This window comes from Acipenser ruthenus, chromosome 9 (assembly GCF_902713425.1).
Source record: "Acipenser ruthenus chromosome 9, fAciRut3.2 maternal haplotype, whole genome shotgun sequence".
Classification (NCBI taxonomy): Eukaryota; Metazoa; Chordata; class Actinopteri; order Acipenseriformes; family Acipenseridae; genus Acipenser; species Acipenser ruthenus.
In genome coordinates this window covers 41150844-41176811 of record NC_081197.1, presented here as the reverse complement: position 1 = coordinate 41176811, position 25968 = coordinate 41150844, and the positions used below count along the sequence as shown (strand labels likewise).

Below are 25968 nucleotides of genomic sequence, written 5' to 3'. Positions count from 1 at the left end.
CACGATCGCTGAATGACTCCTTTGGCGGCGCAAACCAGACAGTTATGGGTGCTATGACACCTAGGACAGAAAACAGACCATCTCATAAATCCAGCCGTCAGGGGGCGGAATAGTGGACCAATTGAGAACAAGGGGCCGCATCGGAACTAGAACAACCAATGGGAAATACTCCATGTGGACTCAGGCACCGCCCAAAATAACCAAACTATCCAATCACAGGGGTAAAGAGAAATGAGTGCGATACTCAAACAGGGTTCTCGATACTAAATCCAAGGTTCTCGATACACAAACAAGTCTATGAACTGTGACTAGCTGAAGATCCAGCCTGCGACCAGCTGGAACAGAGATACCGTTTACGGACACTCTAATACGAGATAAGAGTCTAAAATCCTAAAAGTACTTGTAGTCAAATCTCTAACTTAGCCCCAATTGATCACCTTAGAAAGAGTTGGATGAACATTTGAAGTTGACATAAATTGAAATATATTCAATTTATTGAGCTAGCAGTGCCAGAGTTTTGCTGTGAGATATCCCAGACATAACCGGACAAAAAGTGCACATATTGGTGGAGGAATTGCTGTTTCAGTGGAATACCTAAATAGTTAATGACTCTTGTTCTTTGCAAAGACATTTGTTTTGTACCCTGAAGTGGAGATGAAACACGAGGAAGGTAGACCCCTGAACCTGGACCTGTCCTTGCCACCAGGAGAGCGCCCTCGTGCGCCTGTATTGTTGAAGACACGGATCAGCTGGAGTAGGCAGCGAAGGTCTGATAAGTGTTCAACAAGTAGTGTTTTAATCCTCTTATGATCTTGAGAATAAGCAGACCTTAAAGTAAAATTAACATTTTGTTTTAGGTAGAATGTAAGAAAAGTGTTATTGCTTTCAATTCATGCTTTGAGTTAATGAACACTATAGTATTTGTTTGTATGTGATTTATACAAATTGATGTGGGTTTTATAAGGCAATTATCATTCTGTGTTCAAGGCTAGAATCCAAATTTAGCTGTCCTGGTAATAGATAATTATTGATAGGTTGTCTGGACGCAGAGAGCGTCTATCTCGCAAGAGTGAGAATTGCCTTCTGAACCAAAACATATATATGAGACTGATTTTAACGATGCTTTGATTATCAAATATTAACAAAAGTAAATATTTGTGTTACCAATGATACCCCTGTTAAAGACTAACCTTTTTTAATATCTGTCAGGAATGCAGTTGTAACCTTTAAGGTAATCTCCCATAGATTGCGTTGGATCGCTAATCAACCAGCGGGAGAGGGGTGTCGTTGTTTAAACTTAGTTTTCTGTACTGTTTAGTTTAGTTAATTCTTCCTTTCTGTATTTTAGTTTAGTTGTTGCACCTTTTTAATTTTTCCTTTATTTAGTTTTATTTCTAATAAAACTGTTCCTTTGTATACACTAGAAACGTTATCTAGTCAGATTTATTTCGATCAAGGTGGGTTCTACATGACTTGAATTCAAATAAGATATTTTATTATTACAACTTAAACTAGTCCAAATACAAATATAACTTGCGCACTACAATATGATAACAAAATGTCCCTTTTTTGGTAGCAATTTTGGATATCACTAAACTTCAAAGGTGTATTTTATTCAATGGTTAGTAAAAGAGTATTATTTTTCACAGAGAGAAGTGTTTCCTTTTGTGATTTGTTTGGCCATCCTACCCAATTATGCAAAATGTTCTCTAAGCAATGTCTTTTTGTAGTTCTCTCTTCCTTGAGGGGACTGTCATGGTAGCTTTAACTTGGGAAAGAACGCATGGAAGGCAAGGTTGAATTTATGATTTGTGAAAATGTCACTTAGAAGCAGCTGTTCATACATCTAAAGAACTGTTACACCAGTCAGCTATTCTTCAGCAACATCTGCATTAAATCTGGTCTTTTTAAATGGTTTCAAGAAATGGGGATGCAAATTTCTCTGATTTAGTAACATACAAAAACCCCACTCTTTTTTATAGTTTGCGTATTGCACATGCAGTCATTTGAAACAGTTGTATTGTAAATTGGGCAATTCAGAGCATAACATTTAATCTTGTGGTTAACAAAATCACATGGGAAGAAAGGAAAGCCAAGTATCAAGTAACCACAATTTTTTGCTTTCACATGCATTTTCAATACAGATTAATTGCACTCATAGGCGGTAACCGTTGAAATGGAGTGAAAGAAAAACTTTGGAAAAACACTGACTATTATAGGAGGCTGTGTGGTCCAGTGTTTAAAGAAACAGGCTTGTAACCAGGAGGTCCCCGGTTCAAATCCCACCTCAGCAACTGACTCACTGTGTGACCCTGAGCAAGTCACTTAACCTCCTTGTGCTCCGTCTTTCGGGTGAGATGTAGTTGTAAGTGACTCTGCAGCTGATGCATAGTTCACACACCCTAGTCTCTGTAAGTCGCCTTGGATAAAGGCGTCTGCTAAATAAACTATTCTATTCTCTATCAAAGCGGGTGACTCGTCTTCTTAAATGTTTTACCTGTCTTAAAAACTAGTTAGGATTTTTAGGAACATACTGTACTGAACACTGCCATACAAGTTGCTGGGCACATTAGTGCTTTATTTTGTGCCCAGCTGGCCACATGTATTGGCCTGGCATTCTAGAGAGTTTGTTTTAGCCACGTGGGCATACTGCCCCAAACCCCACCCCTTTGCCCAGGGCACAGCTCAAGCTACTGTAGGTGTTTTGACATTGGCACTATTTACTACTAGCTTTTCAGCGCTTTGTCTTAAAATACAAAAAGTAGATGTTAGCCTTTGTCACAGTTGCTTTGCCTGAGGTGGTCATCATTTGTGCAGACCCTTCTGCTCATTCAAGTGTTGAGATGTACCACATTGTTTTTTGTCCTTCTGGTGGATATGTATTTATTCAGAATATTATCTTGGACAAAAGTACCCCATTGTGAATGTAGGGTATAAAAAGGAAGACATTTCTAAAACAATCTGATAATTCCAAAAATCAAACAAGAATGTCAGTGTTAACCGGTGTGTCTTACTGTGTGGATTTTTACTTTTCTCCATTACAGCTTTGGTATCCTCTTGGTCCTTCTAAGAAACATCCTCACAATCCACACACCCTGCCAATAAGATATATTACTACAAGAGATTACAAAACACAGAAAGAGTACAAGTCATCGACAACCTCCATATATCTTACATAAGAAAAGTGTCCTTAATCAGTAACTTTCCACAAGCTTGCATTTACATTGAGAACTTACAAAATTCGAATAGAAGACAAAAAATAGAAAGACAAAGCATAGCGACATATAAAATAGAAATGCATTACAAAAACCACACCTCATTTTGCAACATCATTAACATACAGTCCCCTATACAGCTGTAAATTCAAAGATGGTATAAATGATTCTCCACTATGTTGATCAATTCAATAGTGCCTGCTGTGTTTAATTCAGTTTCTCAATGTATTTTACTTCTCTGTAGATTCCCCCTCCTTGGTCAGTTTAGTTTTTCTCCATGGCCTGGAAGGGACACTTTTGAAATTCACTTGCTAACACTGCCAATATATTTTCTTTTCTATTCTGCTTCATTTCAATGTACGAACAGCATCTCTAGTTTCATCACATAGAGCAGCTTTGCGTTACCCTGGACTATAATGAAACATATTTATCTAAACATGTATTTATCTGTATTCATTCATTTCTGAAACAGCTTTAAAGATTTGGTTTGGATTTACTGGAATCATTATCATCAGTCATTGCCTATGTTGCACGTTAGCAAATCAGTATTCTTACTGTTTTGGGAAACATTCCTGTGTGGTGTATTGGGAAATTTCCCAGGCAGTTGTTGCCAAGTAAAACCAAGCATTTACATATTTTCCATTTTACAAATGTGATTTGCCAGTGCATTTTACAGATCAGTCCTATACAACTTAAAATGCTTGAGGCTTTAGTTATCACCCTCTCATCATTTTACAGTGTTCGAGGTATATAAAATTCATTTTATTGATGTTGTCTATACTGTAGCTGCCTCCTAACTAGATTCCAGCTTAATTTATTGAAGTTGTCAGTATTGCACAGGTTCTGTTTTTTGATTTCCTTGTTCTATAAAGTCATGTGAGGCTGTGACCTATTGTCTGTATTGGTTCTACCTGTTCTATACTGATGCTACGTAAAGTGTGGCAATACAATAATACAAAAAAGACATCCGTCAAATCAGTTACAGCAGCAATTTTCTGAAATGCTGGCCCACATCGCATCTATAATTATTTTTATTTGCACAAATTAATTTAATGCTAATCACTCAGTGAAGCAGATTTATTATTTTGAAGTAATTTATACTTTGCTGTCAGCATTCTCTATAAATCAAATACAGTACTGTGTGTTGCATTATACAATACTCTCCAGTCTAAGAAGACCAGTCATATGATTTATAAGTTCATAGGGGAGATGTGTATTGTATTCTTAGCTATGCAAGCTCCCTGGATGAGTTATGCACCTACCAATCCCAGAATTTATTTTTTACCCCTCAGTGGGGTCTATTTGAATGATATCTTAATACCTCAAAAATGTATAAACCTAACATTTAGTCAGCCTCACTCCACTGTATTTTGTATTGCCTTTAGTAATGTCAATAAATCACCCACAGGAGGAAATACCACAGAATTAATATAGATTTGAAAAGAGGCAGTATTTACGTTAAGGGCACCACAGGTAGATCATTAAAAAGGCTGTCGGGATTAGTAAAGGATAATGGTTTTATCCAACTAATTGTAACTTGCACAATATAAAGGAGCACTGTTGTTAATCAGTTGGTGCTGGTACTGAGGCGTATCCCTTTCTAATTTGAGGGTGTTAGCATTGTACATTTTTTCTTCTGATGCATGGTATGGCCTTAGCCTCTTAACATAGTATCTCCAAGTTCCTGCTGACGTATCGTGTAACAAAAATGAACCACTAGTTGCAACAGGGGCACAACTGGGTTTATACAGAAAAGGCATGGGCCATTCAGGAGTACCAATACAGCACCTATTCTATTTGTGTAAATAAGGTATCAGTATAGACTTAAGCCTTTTCCCAGTATGTTTAAATGTCAAACAATCTTTTGTCTGTTTTTATGTACCTTTATGTTCATCAAAGCAGAAACTGTATTTAATTGTTATGTTAGACACAGTAGTTTTTGTAAAAAAAAAAATAATAATAATAATTGGGTATTGATGTGAGACAATATAAATAGAATAAATAAATAAATAAACAAAATAACCCAGCCGCCATGTCTAGTCAGCAACTTGCCAGCATTTACTGTTGGCATACAATATCATACAGAGGTGAAACACCGTTAAGGAAATTGCAGGGCAGCATTTTATTATATTTTGTAAACAAGATTTATATTAACAAGTTTGTATTGTTATTGAAGTTTCAATTATAGCTACCGCCAAAAGTTTTGCATCACCTAGAATTTTAGGATTGAAACATAAACTATATAAACATAATTTCAAGCTTTTATTTAACATCATGGAAACAACAAAATGATATTGCAAAAGTCTACCAGAAGCCATAATAGTAGTGCAGATTTTCATGTTGGATTTCATATATGGAAAACTACAAAGCGGTATGTAATTCAATAACATTACTTTCCATGCTAGTACGACTAGTAGTTTGTTATTAGTGCTTGAGTTAACAATTTATGAGTGTTTTAAGTTATGAACAATATGAATACATCTGTTTATAATTTTAAAGTAATTACATTTTTCTGAAAATAAGTTTTTGTACCTAGAAATTACATGCTGACCAGATGTGATTTATTAAAGTACTGTACATTTAATACAAAAAAAACAACAAGAAAACCCTACAACCAACATAGAAAGTGCTTAAAGACAGATGTACAGAATAGCATAATCTCAACATTTACTGTAGAAAGATTTTTCTGTTTCAGCCAAGTACCAATTTCTGGAGCAAAATACCATTTGAAATGTTTTTTGTGTTGAGTTATACTGTACAACTGTGAGATGCTGTACTAAGCTTGGAAGACATATTGGCACGATTTGCTTTCGGTTTTGAACAGTGTTTTATTTTTTTAAATGGGCACATCGCTGTTGTAAAGTTGTACAACCTTTAAAACGGGCCTTGACACACAAACACACACACACACACATTATATATATATATCTATAAACTTAGTAGTTTGGTTCAAATCTCCTTTCTTGAAAATGAAAGGATTTAGCAAAATATCTTAAATGGATGTTGTTCAGTATTTTGATTTATGGATTGGTTGTTGGGGTAGTTTGTCACTGCCATGCTGCTTTTGATTCTTGGGTATTTTCCGATCTACATTAAGACGATTGATTATCAGTGTTTTCTGGGGTACACCATGGTGAATGTGTAGAAAGGTATGTTGAAATCATGGCAAATCGGATAAATCCATGGATGTTAAAGCAATTGTTTAACTATGGTAAAACAATCTAAATTCATAATGTAAGTATGGGAAAATTTGGCAAGGAGATTTACCAGAGGAAACTCTTATACATTATAATGCACATAAGCACAGCATACAGGAATAACAATCTCACTGTATTTGTTCCCATGGATTATTAAGCTGAGAGCAGGAGCTCCTTCACCAAGGGAGGGTAATAATATATTGTTAGAGATCAAAGATCTGATAGATGCAGCCCAGCTTTGATCCAGATGATTTGCTCAAAGAATAACAACCTGCTTCCTAAGGGATTCCCAATGGCAAGGAAGGTCCTGACAGCAGGATTTCTCAACCTGTGCATCCAGGGATGTCTGGCTGCCAGTAACAGATGTGCTGAGCCTCTTGAGGTTAAAATGCCCTGACAGATTTATTTTGAAACTCTTGGATGTGGAAAACCAAAAGGTGACTGGCTTTCAAGACCTTTGCAAGGTAAGAAACTGATAGTTTATCAGCAACCATATGAGATTACCATTTTACCTTTTTTATTTCCCAAGCTGGTCTTCTTTGGACAGGCCAGAGCCTACCAGGAGACCAGGGAACTCCATCTCGGTTAGCTTTAACTGAAAAGACGAAACCCTAATCAATCATTATTATTATTATTATTATTATTATTATTATTATTATTATTATTATTAATTTCTGAGCAGACGCCCTTATCCAGGGCAACTTACAATTGTTACAAGATATCACATTATTTTTTTTACATACAATTACCCATTTATACAGTTGGGTTTTTATTGGAGCAATCTAGGTAAAGTACCTTGCTCAAGGGTACAGCAGCAGTGTCCCCCCACCTGGGATTGAACTCACAACCCTCCGGTCAAGAGTCCAGAGTCCAGAGCCCTAACCACTACTCCACACATGTGGATACTAACTGAACCAAAGGAACTGGTGGGCATTTGTCAAGCCTTGCATGTTCCAGAGAGAGTGGACAATGTACTGGTGGCTTGGTTAGATAAGGCAAATGTATTCATAAGCCAGTAATCAGAACAATAGCATTAGGTTGCTAACATTTTGGTGGAACAGCATCAACTCCCACAATAAGCTCTGCTTCAACATCAGTAGTTTAGAGGCTTTCTATATACTGTAGATCAGTCCCATCAGATATATTCCTGGTACACTTAGCTGGCCTTCAAACATGTGTAAAGCCATTGAAATGGCACTTACTGTATCGTGCATGACGTTTTGATTACAAAATCAAGGTGTAAGGTCTGTCCTATGCGGGAGTCATCTTCAAGACTTGCCATATTCATGTTTGAATTTCATACAAAAGAGAAGTAGAAACCCCAGTTGAACACTACAACCATGTTCAGTGTTCTAAGGTGCATTTTCAATCAGTTTTGAATATAAATATATATTTAAGGCAAAGGGAAGACATCAAAATAGTGTGAGGGCTGATGTCTTGCCTTTGCAGCCAAACTGAAGAGTTTTTTTGTTTTTTTTGCCATTGTACATAATGTATATTAGTACTTCAAATCCCATGAACACACTGGGTTGTAAAGTTAGGTGATCTGATTTGGGCAGTTTGAGAAGTGTTGTATAGGGTAACAGAAGCCAAATATTTAGGGTAAGTGGTAGGGGGAGGGGTAATAAAGCCACAATTAAGTAAAATTTGAGGCCTTCAAATCCTGGCCAATACCCCAATCTAAAAAATAGGTCAGGGCATTCCTTGGTCTAGCCGGTTACTAACACCGATTCGTACCAGAGTTTTCAGCGATAACAGCTCCATTATCTGACCTCATTCTAAAAAATCGGGACCCCTCAAAGTGAGATGATCAGAAACAGCAGATAAAGCATTTAAACAAGTGATTGAAATCCTGTGTAAGGATCCCGTATTAAGAGTTCCAGACTTTTCTAAATGTTTTATTGTACAAACAGATGCCTCTGAAGTAGTGGGTGCTGTCCTTTTCCAGATGTTCGATGGTGAAGAACGCCCGGCAACGTACCTCAGCCGCAAATTATTATCACAAGAGTCTAGATATGCAGTGGTAGAAAAGAGTGTTGAGCAGTAAAATGGGCAGTAGATACTCTGAAATATTATTTGTTGGATTGTAGGTTCACATTAGTCACAGACCACTCACCACTGAAGTGGATGGAGGAAAATAGAGAGAAACACAAAAGTGACCAGGTGGGTCTTAGTGCTACAACAATACAAGTTTACAGTAGAATACAGAAGTGGATAAAAAAAACGCTAACGCAGATGGGCTTGGCAAGAGTACATTGTTGGGGTAGAATGGCCGCTCGACCCGGTAGGTCTGAGCTGGAGGGGAGGATGTGTGATAAATGGTCAAGCTTTAAGGCAAAGGGAAGACATCAGAATAGTATGAGGGCTGATGTCTTGCCTTTGCAGCCAGACTGAATTCACTTTTTTTTTTTTTTTTGGTCATTGTACATAATGTATATTAGAACTTCAACTCCCATGAACACACTGGGTTGTAAAGTCAGATGATCTGGTTTGGGCGGGAATTATGGGATATAAAAAGGAAGCTGCGGATAGTGAGAGGGAGGTGTGGTTATATGGGCTATTGAGGAATAGCAGCACAGTTGCAGCAGAGAATGATCCAAGCAGAAACACAGTGAGAGAACCAAAAAGACCAGAGTTGAATTATAATTACGAGGTTGGTGGCATCCCGTTATTAATCCACAGTACCTGTGTGGATTGACTTGAACATGGTGAGTAGGGTTGTGTTCCAGTTAGGGTTGCCAACTGTCCGGTTTTGGACCGGACATCCGGTTTTAAGGGAATTTGTACCGTGTACGGTCAGAACCACTGACCAGACAGCAAAAGTCTGGTTCTTGCAAATCTTGCCTACTCACTGTTCATTGCTGTTTGGGTATTTCCATTCTCGCTGAGCCAGTCCACTATGCAAACATTTTTTTTTTATTATTATTATAGGTCCGTTAAGTTTTAGAACTACACTGAAATGTATTCTGTGTTATTTTGCCATTCACTGCTTAGTGATCCGATTTACTGAGCATCTATTTAAAAAAAAAAATCACACACAGGCCCTTTGATCCCTTCTTTGAGCTTTTAGATCCTTTTTTAAATACTAGCAGTTTGATGATGATAAGCAGGAGGTGCATGTTTCCAATGAAACAACCAGGAGGAGCATTTCACATCTGAAAATAAAATAAATACCAGTTCAACAAATTCATCTCAAACAAGGACATCATCCCTGATTTCAGCATTACAAATCCTAAACGATAGTTACGTAATTTGGCAAGTGGGCCAAAAAAAAAGGTTACCATGGAAAAAAGTAACAGTAGTTATGGTGATTAAATTAAATAATTGAGCTATAAAAACACCAGCTCTAATATCTGAATCAAAACAGTAAGAAATTATTTTAAAATTCTACAAGATAACTTCTGATACAGATCTTAATAATTTATTTTACTTCAGGGATCTCGCCGTCCGCTTGAAAACACGAATAATTAGAAAACCTTATCTTGGTTTCTGAGGGCATGAAGGCCAACTCAAGCAGAAAAAAATACACCCAATCCATTAATTTTGTAAAGACTGAGAACTGAAAGAAAAATCTTAAAGATAAATCAGCCTTAATACTTAAACTCTATAGCAAAAAAAAAAAACTATAATGTGATAGTTATTTTTAATACATTACCAGTATTATCTTTAAATACTGCTCTGTTGCTACAAGATAACAAGATCTTAGATATAAGAGTCTGTATTTATAGAACATGACCAGGCCTTCCAAACTGCAGTATGCCTTCTGGTTAATATGGGCTAGATCTAACCTCTTGCATATACTTTTGCTCAAAAGAGCCAACTTCCCAACCTTTCAGTATGTTTCACATACCTTTGTCAAGGGAAAGTGTGTTTTAAAAACAAAAAGTGGAAATGTGTATACTTTTGATGCCATGGCAACTACACTCAGTTATTTGAATCTATTAATGTGTTTGATGTCATTTTATACATAGTTAATGATGTAGCGATCTACTATTCCTTTCTATGTAAACCTTCAGGCATCATGGCATTGAGTCTATTTATCAATTTATTTTCCTTTATTCTTCTGTGTTGTACATTATCACATTTTATTTCTTCTAAAACTGCAAATTGTAGATTATTCATGTTATGCTCATTTGTTTGTTTAACTATTGGTTCATTTACTTTTTTATTTATTATGCTTGAGAGGGGATTCTGTATGTTATGTGATGTTGTACCTGTCTCATACATATTTTATTTAGTTAAATATAGCATAAACAAGGTTGCTAGTTTCGCATGACAAGTTTCTTATGACTGAATAACTATTTTCTCTATTTGCAATTTATGTGTTTTGTAAGTATTGTGTTATGATCATGTGCTTGCCCATTACTGCTCTGGAACCTGTACTTGCATCTGGATTTGTCCTGCCTCTGATTTGAAAAGTGTATTTATTTTGAGTGTGCTTGAGATAAAAATGTAATGTATGTGTTAAAAAAATACCATTAATATAGTAGTCTTTCACATACAATGCCTTTAGCTATGAAACTCTAGGTGTATACCTTGTAGTTCTTTGAAATTTATATTTCTCCTTGTGGTTGTGACCTTTAGGTTTGTCCTGACAAATTGCAATACGGGTTTCTGTTTTTTGGCGACAAGAAGTAAAAAAAAACAACAACACACAATTAACAGTTCATGATATAGAAAGTCTATTTTCGCAAGCATGTTCCAACATTTTCTTGTTTTTTTCTTCTTCCACATTGTAATATTTTGAAATGGATGGATGATACTGTGCTTTAGTCCATTAGTTATGTTGTCAGGGAAGGAAGGCCCTCCAGGTGGTTTGCACTAGTTTGGTATTCATAAGTGATTTAACCTCAGGAAAAATAAACAATAATGTCTAGCAAATGTTACAAATAAATAGCTAGTGCACTGTGGATTGGATACTGCACATGTTCTGTACTGTTTTCAAAGAAACAGTAATACTCAAAATCATTAGGGGGCTAATAGCAATTTATTGTTAGAAAATAGGCTGATTTTTTTTTTGTTGGATCTTGCTCGACCTTTATTTAAGGTTATGTGATTGTCTTAGTGGATCTGCTGTATCAAATACAAGCTAAATAATTTTGGTGCTGTCAACGTGTTCCTTAGTTAGCAGCGGTCCAAATTACAAAACCATCACACTGTTGGGTACAATGATTACATTAAAGTAAGGGATTCTCATACTTGCCTGTATGGCAACACATGAAAACTTGAGAACATTCTTCTTAAATGTATCACGTGAACAGCAGTACTTATACTGAATTTATTTTTGTTTTATATTGATGATTCACACAGAACTTGGAAGTGAGAAAGTTCTAGGCTGTGACGCAGTGTACATCCCGGGCTGGAAGTCCAAGCTTCTCTAAGCCCTGGGGTGCTTATATAACTGACAGCCATCTTGGCTCAAAGGTAACTACTGGGCACTCTCCTGGAGTCAAGATGGCTGCCAGTCAGCCAGACTATAGAGCACAGGTGAAGCCAATTACTGCTAACCCAGGAAGGGATAGAAGGACAGGGTGTTTTATTGGTAGGAAGAGGAATACAGGAGACAAACACTTTGTGAAGGTTTCCTTTAAATGTGCTTTACAATACTGACCATTCGTATTAAGAAGTATGTATTTTGGACTAGGTTTACAATTTTGGATTATAAATAAAAGATTGTTTTGTTTGAACTATGGGACAAAAGGCATATACTTTCCTGAGACCGTTAGAGGAACAATATTAAGTTCAGTCAGAGCTCGGAGGGAGCTAGGTTTTGTTTTCTGTTTTGTTTCCTATTCTGCCACAAATAAGTGTCAAAAGACACTAAAACATATAACAACTGTCTGTGACTTTCATTGAATGAGTGGTGGGATGTGGCTGGCCATTCTGACAATTGGACCACTTTACCACCTAGGCCTACTCTTCAGTACAGCACAAATCCCTGATCAAAACTGTAAATGTGCCACTGCTGTGCCATTCATTAAGTTAAATACGGTGGACATATATTAATACTTCCTCTGAGCCTCTAGTTGTGATGTATAACTCTTTGACACAATTTGTAGCCTATTGCAGCACATTTTAAAAGATTCCCCCGTGGTGGTATGCATTATAGTCTCTGAGCTGGAAAGAACACTTGTGATGCTTTGTGTAGTTCCACTAACAAGATGAAAGATGTCAAATTAATGTTTCAAGGTATTTAGCTGTCAATGCATGTTTGATCCAAGAAATAGCTTTAAAAAGGATATTCAGTGGGCTGTGGGAACTATGCTTTGAACAATGCTTATTTAGGGAATCGAGCAAAATCATTACTATTATTATTATTTATTTATTTCTTAGCAGATGCCCTTAGCCAGGGCGACTTACAATTGTTACAAGATATCACATTATTTTTACATACAATTACCCATTTATACAGCTGGGTTTTTACTGGAGCAATCTAGGTAAAGTACCTTGCTCAAGGGTACAGCAGCAGTGTCCCCCACCTGGGATTGAACCCACGACCAGTCTGGTCAAGTCCAGAGCCCTAACCACTACTCCACACTGCTGCCCTGCCCAGAAAGAAGGTTCTTTCATCAAGAACAAATAGAAGAATTGTGAGGAAGGTTAACAATCCCAATTTGACTGCCAAAGAGGTGAATTGGCTGCAAGTGGGACTGGGGTTTCCATTTCAACCATAGGTTGAGTATTGCATGGTGAAGGTCTCAATGGTCACATGTCAAGGAAAAAGCCATTATTAGAAATTTTTTGCTAATGCATTAACATGAATTCAGCTGAAAAGGTTTTAATTTATTTATTTATCATTGCGTTTGCTTAATGTAATACATCTTACTCTCCAAATGTTACTGGTACAGGTTAAAATGGATTTAAAATACCTTTTGAGAGAAAATCCTTTGTAAGTTAAACAATATACTTGTCTGGCACTGATGGGATATAAAAATTTAAAAAGTAGCAATAGCCAGGACAGATATTACATTTGCTGTATTTTTCCAGCTGCAGAGAGAGGCATTATTCAGATCTCCCACTGTCACTGACAGAGACACCATGGCATCTTCCTGAGGTTTCATCATGAAAGCTTCTCCTGTATACTATTCTCGGACGTTTTAGATAGAATTATAATCAGGTAATAGGTTATTCATATCTAGGGGCAAATTGCCTAGTGCAAATGAAAGAAGGCACTAAGCTTTCAGAATGTTTCAAGATTACCTTTTACAAAAGCTTTATAATAATACTATACTGTACCATAAGGCAGGGGCAGCTTCCCTGTAAGAGTTATGACTTCAAGATTTCTTTCCAGTAAAGTGCAACTGTTATTGATCTATCTTGACATGTTTCCCAAACACACTCAATATTCTCCTGAGCAATGGATCACGAACAAGTGATGGAGAAACATTTTGAATGGAGACAATAATAAAATGATGGATGATGTAAGATTATTCTAAAAAAACAAAACCAAAAAAAAACAGTGTAAGCCCAATATATTTACATTTGTTATGCATTGCATACATGTTTAAAGGATGTAGTATGATTCTTCTTTGACACAAAAACTAGTGTGAATAATGATCAGTCAGTTGTATTCTATGACTGTGGCTTTATTTACTTATATAAAGTATTTCTCTAAAGACTGTAAGGGTACAACAAAGTTTGTCAATGGACTTAGCACCAACCCTCCGACACAAGATCTATTAAAGTCAAGATTAATAGGTCTGCCAGCACTCTTTGTACCGTGACTAGGCAGTGCAAGAATTAGGGGAATTGGGAATTAGGGGAATTGGGAATCATTTGAGTAGGCAGCAATGATGTGTACTTGACTGATGCAGCCTAACAGTATTTACATTGGCTAAAGTGACTTTGGAAATTCAATATGATGGTAGTGCCTATTACTTTTCAACAACCTTTGACCCATGTAGTAATAGCACCCCCATTTAAAATAATAAACTGGTTACAAACACTTCATTGAATCCTATACATTTTTAGCTATATTCTCAAAGAAAGGAAAAATCTACCAAACCAAATATAAACACTGCTTTTGATTTAGGGTCTTGTAATTAGTCTGAATTAAATGATTTATTAAATTTATTTTTATAAAATGATTCAGTACCGTCAGCCAATCGGATTCCAGCTCTAGCGGGCTCTAATAGACGGTAAATGCCGGCTGGAACGTCTCGGCCCCAACTGTGAATCAAAAGCCCTGTTCACACTTGTATCGGTACGATACTAGTACAATTTGTTACAGTATAGAATATACCAATACAAAACCACTTTCTGTCCTAACTCACTTTTCAGTACCGGTGCAGTACCGATACAGTTCCGATATACCTGTCCACATTCAAGCGTGTTTAAATCGACAGTGTTCGGGTTCTGAACTCGTTTCCATGACGACTGCTGTCACATCTGTTGGAAATGGATCCATTGTTATGTAATGCAGCATGTTTTGCCGTCCTGTCCGTGTACAGTATTTTGTTTTGCTGTTCAATCATTAAGAGACGACCAGAATGCAAAAGGATGAGACAAACAAAGACAAAAACAATTAGCTGTCTTTAAGCATGAGGTTGCGAAGACAACAGGCTTGCATCATGGCTTTGGGAATGCATGTGTGTGTGTGGTTTTTGCTTTTTTTATATTCCCTCACAAAGGATTTTATTTTAGAGTGGCACTGCTCTGCAGTACGCTTTACCTCGCAGTCATCATCACTCATTTTGTGGAGATTATTTTGTCACTTATTTGGGCGTTTTTTTTGGTGTAGCCATGATAAAGGTACTGCTCACCGTTAAATGTAAAGCTGTTTACATTTAAGTATTTATACTGTAAAGCAAGACGTACACATGCTTCAGAGTATTGACTTAACTGTATCGATACTGTGTCGGTTTACCTGTCCACACTTAAACTGTTCCAAGTCGTATCGAAACAGTACCGGTATGAAACCGATAAGAACTCGCCTGGACAAATATTTTGGTACGGTTCCGCAATGATACCGGTATAAAAATGGTAGTGTGAAACAGGACAAAATTTAAAATCAATCCGCGTGTATACCATCTGCTTTTAAAATTACATTCCTGCTTACAGCTAAACTGACAACATGATAAACTACCTAAACTCTGTGTATTTATGTAAATGTTGATTTCTGTGGGCAAGTATCAATACCGGAGTGGGTAAATTTACCAACCTTACCTACAACACCCGATCCAGCTACTGCTGTTAAAAACCGACTACAAAACCTAAGTACAGTACTAAAAGTAATAATACAGCAATGCATATCATATCAGAGAATGAGCTTGAGAACCTAGAACTGCAAAGAAATTAACTAAGAACAAGACACAAACCAAATGGTCAGTATCTGTTTTTAAGAATTGTTTAGCTGAAAAGTATTTTGATACTGAATTTGAAACTGACGTTGGTCTGGAGACAAGAAAAATCACGTCTGTAATGTAACAGGACACCGTAATGAAAGTTCAATTCGCAACTATTGGACAGCAAATGCTCAGAAAAAATACAACTAGTCTACAGTACTATCCTCGACTGGATCCTCCAAACAAGACTCAAAACCAACCAATCAAGCAGGGAATCCTGTTACTGTCACTATCGCACCAGCCAATCCACTCCCTGTCAGCTCAAATGACGCTCCAATAACAAACAGCTTTCAGACTCCATCGTACACAGACTGTTCAGCAATTGCTGTATTCCTTTCTCAGGCAATGCCCAGATTATAAATAAGGGTTTACAACGCTAACAAGTTAACAAAAAAATAAAAATCGATTTACTAAATAAAAACGAATATGTATGTCATCCTTGTTCGGGACTATTTTCTTAGAACGTCTTTACTCAGCGGAAAGGTATCCGACGAATCAGTTCAAGATAAATCTAGGTTATGAGGTTTTGTTGTGTTTTTTTTTTTATTAAGAAAACAATGATAAATCATTTTCCAATAGTGATAGTTTTGTTAGTGCTCTCGTCTTTGGCTTGGGACGCATAACTCCCGTTGTGGTCAACTATCACACGGTAGAGCCATCATCAACGGGCACTATCGCAATATCAATATCGTCATTAACTGCTGATGCAAGACAGTATAATTAGTACTTCTGTTTTTATTAACTTTTTCGGTTCTTATTTTTTAGCTATTTTCGAGTTTTATGTAAATTGTTTTTTCTGAGCTTTTGTTTTTGATATACTGTATGACATTTAGTATTTTCAGTTACTTTTAGAAAATGCTTGAGCATTTTTTTTTCTGTCAATATGTATAGTAGTGACTTGACAGTGCTTCCATACTTAAGTTGTACCTTCTTTCCTTTGATGTCTTCAACAACGAAATCTCTATGGTCATGGGCACATTCTTCTGGGGGTTTTGTGTGTAGGCATTTTTTTACATTTCGCCAAAATTCTGTTTTAAATCATCCGTATCTTAACTGTAATACAGCTTTAAATCCCGCGAACAAGCCTCCATTCCTGATTGTAATCTTGTTCTAAATCTCGTAAGCGGAGTCTCCAATAGAAATGTAGGAATGTGCTGTCACTCAGTAGTTGGGGTGGGTTTAAAGTATTCAGAACAAATAAATGCTAGATACAAGTCAGGAAGGCGGGACATTGCCCAGCAGCACTGGGAAATGTATTTATTATTATTTTTGTAGTAGGTTTTATTTTTAGTGGGAAAAGGGTAAAGTCAATGCGAATTGAGTAACCATTTCCACAGTTTTTCTGGTGTTTATTGGCTATCCACCGATTTCTTTTTTTTTTTTTTGTATCGGGGTGTTTTATAAGTTAAAACAACACAGTTTAGGTACAGGTAGATTGTAGGTGCATTTTTTCCAGAGAGAGAGAGTATTTAGAATGCTGGAGGGAAAGGGTTATATATATGTAAATATCTTAAAAGGGGGGAAGGGCGGACGGACAAAGTGTTCTTATGGTAATTACACCCTCCAATGTTCTGAGTATTTAAAGATATGTTTGCAGCTCTATTCAAGCAGTAATTGCTTTTGTACTGGAACTCCTTTTGAAACAGACAAGATACTAAACCATAATTGCATTTTATATCTGCTACTGTTATCTTTAAAAATACATCAGCATGCATTTTTGAAAAAAAAAATCAAGATTCAATTGTTGTCTGTTGACATATGGCCACTGAATGTAATGGGCTTCCGTCAGCTTTAGTGGGATTATTACAGAGAGCAATATCTGAGATACAAGTGTTTTTGGCATCACTGTTAAGATGGAACAATATGTTTCGTTTATTTGAGTTTATTATATCAAGATCCAGGTTTATTTCTACAAAAAAAAAAACTCTGTTGGTCTTTATTCACCATGTTAAGCAACATATGGTATTTTCTTGGGATGAAGGTTTTTTTTTTTTTAAATGTATGACTGTGACAGAAATACAATGATTCTTGGTGGTAAATCTCCCTCCCGACCTGTGAGGGCGCTAAGCAGCGAGAACAGTTCCCTGGATGGGCTGGCCTGACAGTTGTTTCCCAGGGTTCAAGGGAAGTCGGCCAGCTAGGAAGGGGGTGAGACTCCGTTGCAATAACGAATTGACCCGGAAGGGAAACGACATGGCAGCCGCAGATTGGAGAGGCGGTTGCACTCGTTTACCAAGGGGTCATGTGTGACGGCATAAAAGTGGGTGGAGAATCGCATTCTGTTCCTTCACATTGGTTTGAAATACTAAGAACCGAGAAGGACTGTGAGAGACCAGTAAACTAAAAGTGTATTGTGAGTGTGTTTTATTTGTTTGTAATTGTCTTGTACGTTACTAGACAGCTACCACAGTTCCGAAGCTGTCGCCAAGGGCCAGCACTAACCCGGGAACAGCACTTCACCATTGTCACAAATATAAACTTGTATCACCCACCACGCACCCAGGACTGGTGACCGTGTCTGTATTATTGTGGGGTGGCTATTGTTTATTATTTGGGACTGCATTTCCCCTGTTATTTACCCCGTGCAGTACACATTGGTGTGTATTGCCGGGGGATTATTGTTTGGTCACCAGACCTGGAATATAAATAAAAAGCACTTTCCAAACCAGATTACAAGGCTCTGTCTGTTTCATTACCGCACTGCATCACTCCTGCACCTGTTTCCATTCAGCCACTTTGCCACAATGACGAACATGTGATAAAATGTGTTTTTCCTTAAAGAAGCATTTCATGTTTATTTTTATAGTGATGTACATTTAAATGATATCACAAAACATGAAGACAATTCAATGGATTTCATAAACGGCAGTGAACCACATTAATAAAATACATACAACAGTTCTGAAGCTATAAGATTTACTGACTGGTGGAAGCACTTTATAGTTATGGATGACCAATAGAGGAAAACCCAATAAATGGAACCTTTTTATTCTAAAATAAAACTAAACACATTTTTCTTTTTTGGGCAATCTATTCAGACAGCTTCTAATCCCCAATTCCGCCCTTGCACAAATGGTTTTCTTCATGTGTTCAGAGTTAATTACTTTAAGCATTCCCTGAAAGGGCTTCCTGGTATTTGAATTCACATTAGTGAAGGGAAGGATAAAAGTCAACCTTTCTTTGGAAACTATGTTGTGTTTCTGAAAGGGGAATCCACCCACTAATCACATACGTAATCACACGGTTCCTATAAATAGCCCACTCGTCTACGTCTCCTTGTCGTTTCTTTGTTTGATCTTCCTCCTCCTCCTCCCCTGCCTTCACCTTGCAGCGCGCCCTGTCTAGGGGGATGGTGGCCCAGAGTCCCACTTATCCTGCCCGCTGGCAATTAATATACATTAATAGTTCGGCCAGCGTATAGGGGCGGCTATCGAGCTCCAACGGACAAAGCTACGGGCCAAATTATATTACGTTTCATTATGGGCATGGTCATTTGTCAAATGCAATAAACAATTGTTCATTTCAAATCTTGTGGATGTCTCCTTTCTGAAATCAAGATGCTACACATAAGCGACATATCTTCAATATGTTTCAATTCAAGACCAAATACATTCAGTTTACTTTCAAAAAACAAAAAAGGTCACCTAAGCAGCCTTTTGTATACTTACTGGACCTCTTGACCACCTAAGAATTCAGTATCAGAATGGCTTATGAATCTATGATCTTGTTTATGGTTAATTCCTGCTTAAGCATACCCCAGCCTTGTAAAACCCTGATTTAAGCCTTAAGGTGTTATTACTGTGTCTGCATCTTTTATCATAACTGTCTTATTTTCAAATAAATCCATGATGATTTTCTTTTTCATTAGAATTTCAAGTACAGTACTGGATGTGATTGTCACCTGCAATGAATATTTATGCGCAATTAAGCACAGCTTGATCCACATTGAGCAACCTGCATTAACCGCACACATGCATTTGATTTGAGACCAACTGTTGAAAATTACAAAAGGGACAGATTGTTTGTGTACTTTTATTAACACATCCAATAATATATGTGCAATAAAAACAATATTAAGTCCAGCAGAACTCCACACACACGCGCACACATATTAATTTTTTTCAGTCGGTTCAGGTCAGATCAATTTAACCCAGACCTTCGAGGTTGAGAGACAGTGTTTGGATGGGAGAGATAGTGGTGCAGCTTACTGTAGATTTCCTTCCCTTCAAAGGACTGTTAATTTTTTTCACACATTTCATTGCATTATTTTTCTAGACAAGTTTGAATGTTTGTTAAGCTCCTTACTAGAGGTATTTAATTAACTTTGACATTGTTCATTGTTGTCATAGTAGATAATCAGCTCGTAAACACACTAATTGGAGGCCACTGCTAGATTGCTGCAGCTGACTTGATTATGTTGAATTAAAGCAATTTTTGCCTATTAATCATTCATTTTAAGGCATCAAAAGCATTTTAGCTTGTTAAACTTTGGTCACATGGTAACTCAGAGGCTCTGCATTCAGTGTATTGCATATTAAGTTTAGATTCTCAGAGCTATTTACTCCAAATTTGTCATTTTCAACAGAAAAACAACTCAAACATTTAATTGTAAGTAGTCTAAAGTTTTTGGTGTGTGTGTGTGTGTGTAATTATTATTATTTTTTTAGAACTGTAAATGGTATTTATTCCTTTCAGGAAACAAATAGGCTCATGATTTGAAGTAAAGAGTATTGAGCATCTAGCCCTTAATCTCAAAGTCTAATCTTAAACTGGTTTCTTTTAAATAAAAAAATAAATAAATATAAATTTCATCTGTAAACAGTGGTTTTAGAACAGGTTTCATTAATTAGTGTCTTCTTATCCATGCTTAATTTGCCACTCCATTATTGAGTAATAACCGAACAGCTGACCTCCATATAAAACAATGGGAGAGGAGTGTCTGGTTGTTGTATAATCAATAAAAAAGGCAACTGTCTGTCCCTATTCACTCGTGAGTTATTTAAAAAAGGTTTACATGCACATAAATCAAACATGTTCTAAACTGTTGTTAAAGGAGCATAGGTATACATAAAGAAAATATTTTAAAAACTCAAGAGTCAAAGCTTTGTGAACATTTCCCATATATATATATATATATATATATATATATATATATATATATATATATATATATATTTGTAATTCACTTTGCATGTAATAAATGTAACCCCAATGTCAATTGCTGATGATACAACAATACCAGTAATTACCCAATGATTACAGTAATTTCTTAACATTTACTTAGTAATTACAATGTAGCATGTGTCTTGTAACATACTGGACTAATTCATGTGTATTATTGTGTTTAAGCATTCAACAGCTGAAGCAGCATCAATATTTCACAAAAGCACGATGACCTTTTCAGTTGGTGCATTTTGCATTCATTTACTTCAAAATGAATTGTAATTAAAGACTCTACTGATGAGAAGAAGCCTCTTATTTGTGAACTGAAACATTTTTCAGATGCTTTTTTTCTGTTTAACTCTTCCACCCAAAAGCTTGAACTATTTGATATCAGTCTTTGTATTGAAGCAATCAAGGGAGAATATTGCACCACAAGTGTTCTGTTGTAATATATTGAACATTTCTGACATACTTGGTGACCTGCCATTGTCCTTCATACATTTCTTTGTAGAATATAGCTGCTATGAAGATGGAAAAAGCCTTTTCTAGTGGTGAAAATAATGAAAAGCAGCTCTATTGTGTTTACACTTTCTCTGTAAATACATATGTCTGGTCGTTTGAAGAAAATGCTTCATAGTTTCTGGAAACATTACCTGGAATTTGAAATCTTTACAAAAATGCTGTTTATAAGAGGAAATAGGATTCACACTCTTTCTTGTGGTTTTATAGTTGCATTGTAAACCTTGTTCCATTTTCCCTTCTAGACCATGGAAAGTGCGACTGTGGACAATGTGTTTGTGACAAAGGCTGGTTTGGGGACGCATGCCAGTATCAGAAGGTCTGTAACCTTTCCAAAAAAAAAAGCAACGAGTTGTGCCGGAACCCCCAAGGAGTGATTTGTTCCAATGCAGGTAATAGGAAAACAATGTTAACAGGGTTTACATTTCTAAATGACAAAGACTGTGGAACTTCATGCCATCTACATGTTCAGAATGTTTCATTCACTATCAGGCGTATTAACCCAATTTCAGCCACGGTGGCTGCTTTTGAAAAGGCTGAGATGTTGAACGTAGGTGGTTTTAGGAATTGCCATTAAGAAATGCAACTCATTTCTGCTTCCTCTACAACTGTGGCAACTGTAAGTTAGTAAATGGAAAAACTCTGTATAAAATCATTTTTCAGAACTCTTCACTTCAGAAGCTTTTAGGAAGCAGGCCAAGTGGTTGAAAAATTACATTTTTTTATGGAATAGATGGATAGTAAACAGGAAATACATAATAATCTGAAAATATACTTTTTGTGCTTCTCATTCATTATTATTCATTATGACTATTGCACTATATTTAACATTGTTAAAGGGAAGAACAGGACAGTGTCAATTCAGCTTTTAGTTGAACTGAAACATATATTTTCCTACAGTACATTCTTATGGCTAAGCACAGGGTTTAAGTCACTGCAGAGGTATTAATTAGGCAGTTGGTTACAAATAAGGTAAAAGGTTGTATTGGAGGTGAAAAAGTGAATGCCTAATGGGGAAAGCTGCAGTTAAATGCATTTTTTTTCTCTGCAGTTCCCTATTATGGCACTTCCCGTTTTGTAAATGTTTTTTTGTAAAGAAAATCTTCCTAACCCATTTGAAGGATGTCATCTGTGAAAAGTGTGTCATTGTTAAAGTACTGCATTATGTTTTGTTTATGGAACTCCTATTAGGCAGATAATGCAAAACCACACATTGGTGTTTTCTATTAGACAGCACACTGGCGTTGGAGACCAGAGAATCTCGGTTTTAAATCTTGCCTACAGATAACCTTGATGTACACTGGTGCTCTGTTGTTGGATATATCATCCTTTAAGTAAGATGTAAATTGGAGGTCCTGTCTGCTTTCAGATAGTAAATATCCCACAGCACAATGTCAAAGAGCAGGGAATTGGCTAAATAGCCTCTAGCATGGACGACAGCAGAGATTTATTGAGGATGAGCAGGCTACCCTGAACATAACTTGAGAATGATTAAATGTATCCCTTCTCATTTGCACTGAAACCTCTGATCCACAGGTACATGCCACTGTGGGAGCTGCATGTGTGGAAGCACACAGGAAAATGGGATGATTTATGGTCAATTCTGTGAATGTGATGACACAGAATGTGTAGACGATGAAACTGGAGAGATATGTGGTGGTATGTCTTTATTAAATTAATAAATATTTAATGAATTCCCCAAATACACACAAATTGTGCACAAGAATACTACTCTGAGTTATACATCCTCCCCAGCCAGTGTCTGACTTCAGTAAACTCTCAGACGAGGGTTGGTGATGTCCATCCCAACAAACTAACCAGAGGGAGCTCAACGTTGCTCATACAGTAAATGGTGTCTGTAAAATGGTGCATATGTGGGCAGTGCTAATGCCCTGATTTGAATATTTAATTAACAGCATTCTGTAATAAAATATATTAGATAAAGACCAGTAATAAGTTCCTTAATTAGAACACACCATTTATGTTGGGAGGTCGGCATTTGTAACAATTTAACTTCCTTCCTGGTTACCATTGCATAGTTTTATTTTGCATGCAATGTTGGTGAAGTCAAGCAAAGGAAAGTTAATGTACTTGTGCAGTTCTGTGGCCTGGGATTCAAAATGAGACTTTAAAAAGCTTAAAGCATTTGAGTTCTTAACCCCTCCCCTCGGATTATTCACTTCACCAATTTTCAGTTCTAATTAAGCAGGGAAACCTGATAAGACTCATTTGAATTTAAAAAAAAAAAAATGTCTGGTTATTTTAAAGTCTGTACTGTCCTAATAATTAAATATGCTGCATATATGTGCATGAGTTGTTTTGGGTAATAATTAGAAAAACAGTGTTTAACCTTAACAATAGAATGGGTATAATTCTGATTCATGATGAGAGGGCAGGGACTAATAACTGCACTGAAAAGCCATGTCAGTTCAAAATGGTTGTCATCTTTTCTTCCTGTGAATCTGTTCTGGTTTCAGGCCATGGAAAGTGTTACTGTGGAAACTGCTACTGCATGGCTGGTTGGCATGGAGATAAATGTGAATTCCAGTGTGACATCAGCCCATGGGAGAGCAAAAAGAGATGCACGTCTCCAGATGGCAAGATCTGTAGCAACCGAGGTCTGTCTTAAAAACCACTTTAAATGCAGATGCAAGTTGTCAAGAAGAAGAACTTGATGCTAAATGAATGATATTTTATCACAAATGTATCTATGTATAATTTAATTTTAGCATGCTGCTTTTCTTTTCAAGCAAGAATTGCTTTCTTGTACCACCTCTGTCATTATTATTATTATTATTATTATTATTATTTATTTCTTAGCAGATGCCCTTATCCAGGGCGACTTACAATTGTTACAAGATATCACATTATTTTTACATACAATTACCCATTTATACAGTTGGGTTTTTACTGGAGCAATGTAATTTCAGCCTATATTGGCTTGGGTTACCCTAGCTGACAGTTACAAATGAGAACGTTATTCCTTTGGCTTCAGTTCAAAAGTATTACCGCGTGCTGAAAAATAGAAAGACAGTGCTGGTCTGGTAGATCTCCTCTGAAATTTATCATCACTGGAAATGCCTCCTATAATGGAAACATGAAATTGTCCTGGGAGCATTCAGAAACATCTATCATAAGCAAATTGACTGCTTGGATTGGCACAGGACCAATGTTGTTTACTAAAGTGTGGTCTTTCAAATTGCATATGCGTGTATTATATGTTTATATGTGCGTATTCATATTTTGGTAAAGGACAGCCATTTTAAAGACAATTAATTATTTAAATTTTATATATGTTTAAGGATTTACAAGCCATATCTGCAGCCTGCTTTTGTACCTTTAGTCACAAAGCCCTGTGGCAAGCCCAATGGGTGTAAAATGGAAATGTTCCACTCTGATTACCTTAAAGAACTGTGAATTAACCAGTGTAACAAGAGCTCAAATAATAGCTCTGCACAAAGAAAGCTGTAGTCAAAGATATATTGCAGAAAAAGTATGCATTTGTAGGGGTGCAGTTTGACAGATATTGCAGCACTATTTGTAACATAAGTTTACCCTCTTGCAAATTAATGGTGCCTGAAGAGACTTGGGGAAAAGCGGGATTTGGAAAGCAGCATTGTGTTAATAGCAGAATACAGATTTTCAATAAATGCACAGCTGCAAGAGGAGTTGTTGTTAATAAAGAGAGTACCCTATAAAATCCATTTTAGGCCCTGTCCACACTACATAACCAAACTCGAGAACTGTACGAAAAAATGTTTTAATTAATTAATTTATTAAAATAGTCTGATTACAGTTCCTAGCAGTGCAATGGACTGTGGGACTTAATACGATAGTATCCCATCAGGCACTGTCTGTTTACAGCCTTGCAAATATGGAGCCCGTGTCCATGGAAGACATAGCATGAACTTTATGGGTTTGTTTCTTAAACACGAGGTATCAGCGATGGAGAAGGCAGCAACGGTCTTGCCATAGACAAGCTTTGCATAGGCTCCGTCAACATGCCATAAATAAGACCAAGTCACTCCACGATCGACCATTTTACAACAAAAGCCTAAAAATGACAGCACTACTGATAATCGTTCTCAACTTCAGGCACCTGTTCTGAGTACTGTATTGTAATGTCCATGTGCCAAAACATATCAGAAAGCATTTTGGGATATTGGAGGATACACAAAAAATGTATTTTGGTATTGCAGCGTCCACACTTCTAACAAACTGCACTAACCGATGCGATCTCATTTTGAACCGGACTCGAGACTACCCTCTGAGGTGGTCTCGAGTACGGTATTAAACACTGTGTTGTGTAGACAACGCTAACCGTATTTAGCACTTTAGTTTTAAGCCAGTTTAAAGGCAACTAATATGGTTTAAAAGCATAGTGTGGACAGCGCCTTCATTTCTAACTAGCTAAATCACACTACCCTGTACATTATTGCAAAATCCAGTCTCTCTTTCATATTTATAGGGGTAATATATATATTTTTTCCATGTAACGGACAGTTCTATTACTGACTGAAAGACCAGGCC

The 25968-nt window shown here is 36.7% G+C and overlaps 1 protein-coding gene across 1 annotated transcript in view; it reads left to right on the top strand.

The window, feature by feature from the left end:
- LOC117405705 (integrin beta-like protein 1) overlaps nucleotides 1-25968 on the top strand; it is a 93460-nt gene that overhangs the window by 11487 nt on the left and 56005 nt on the right. The window contains exons 3-5 of the mRNA XM_034008995.3: nucleotides 21684-21830; nucleotides 22975-23097; nucleotides 23916-24056. Of these exons, the coding sequence (XP_033864886.3) occupies nucleotides 21684-21830; nucleotides 22975-23097; nucleotides 23916-24056 (411 nt within the window). The remainder of the gene's footprint in view (nucleotides 1-21683; nucleotides 21831-22974; nucleotides 23098-23915; nucleotides 24057-25968) is intronic.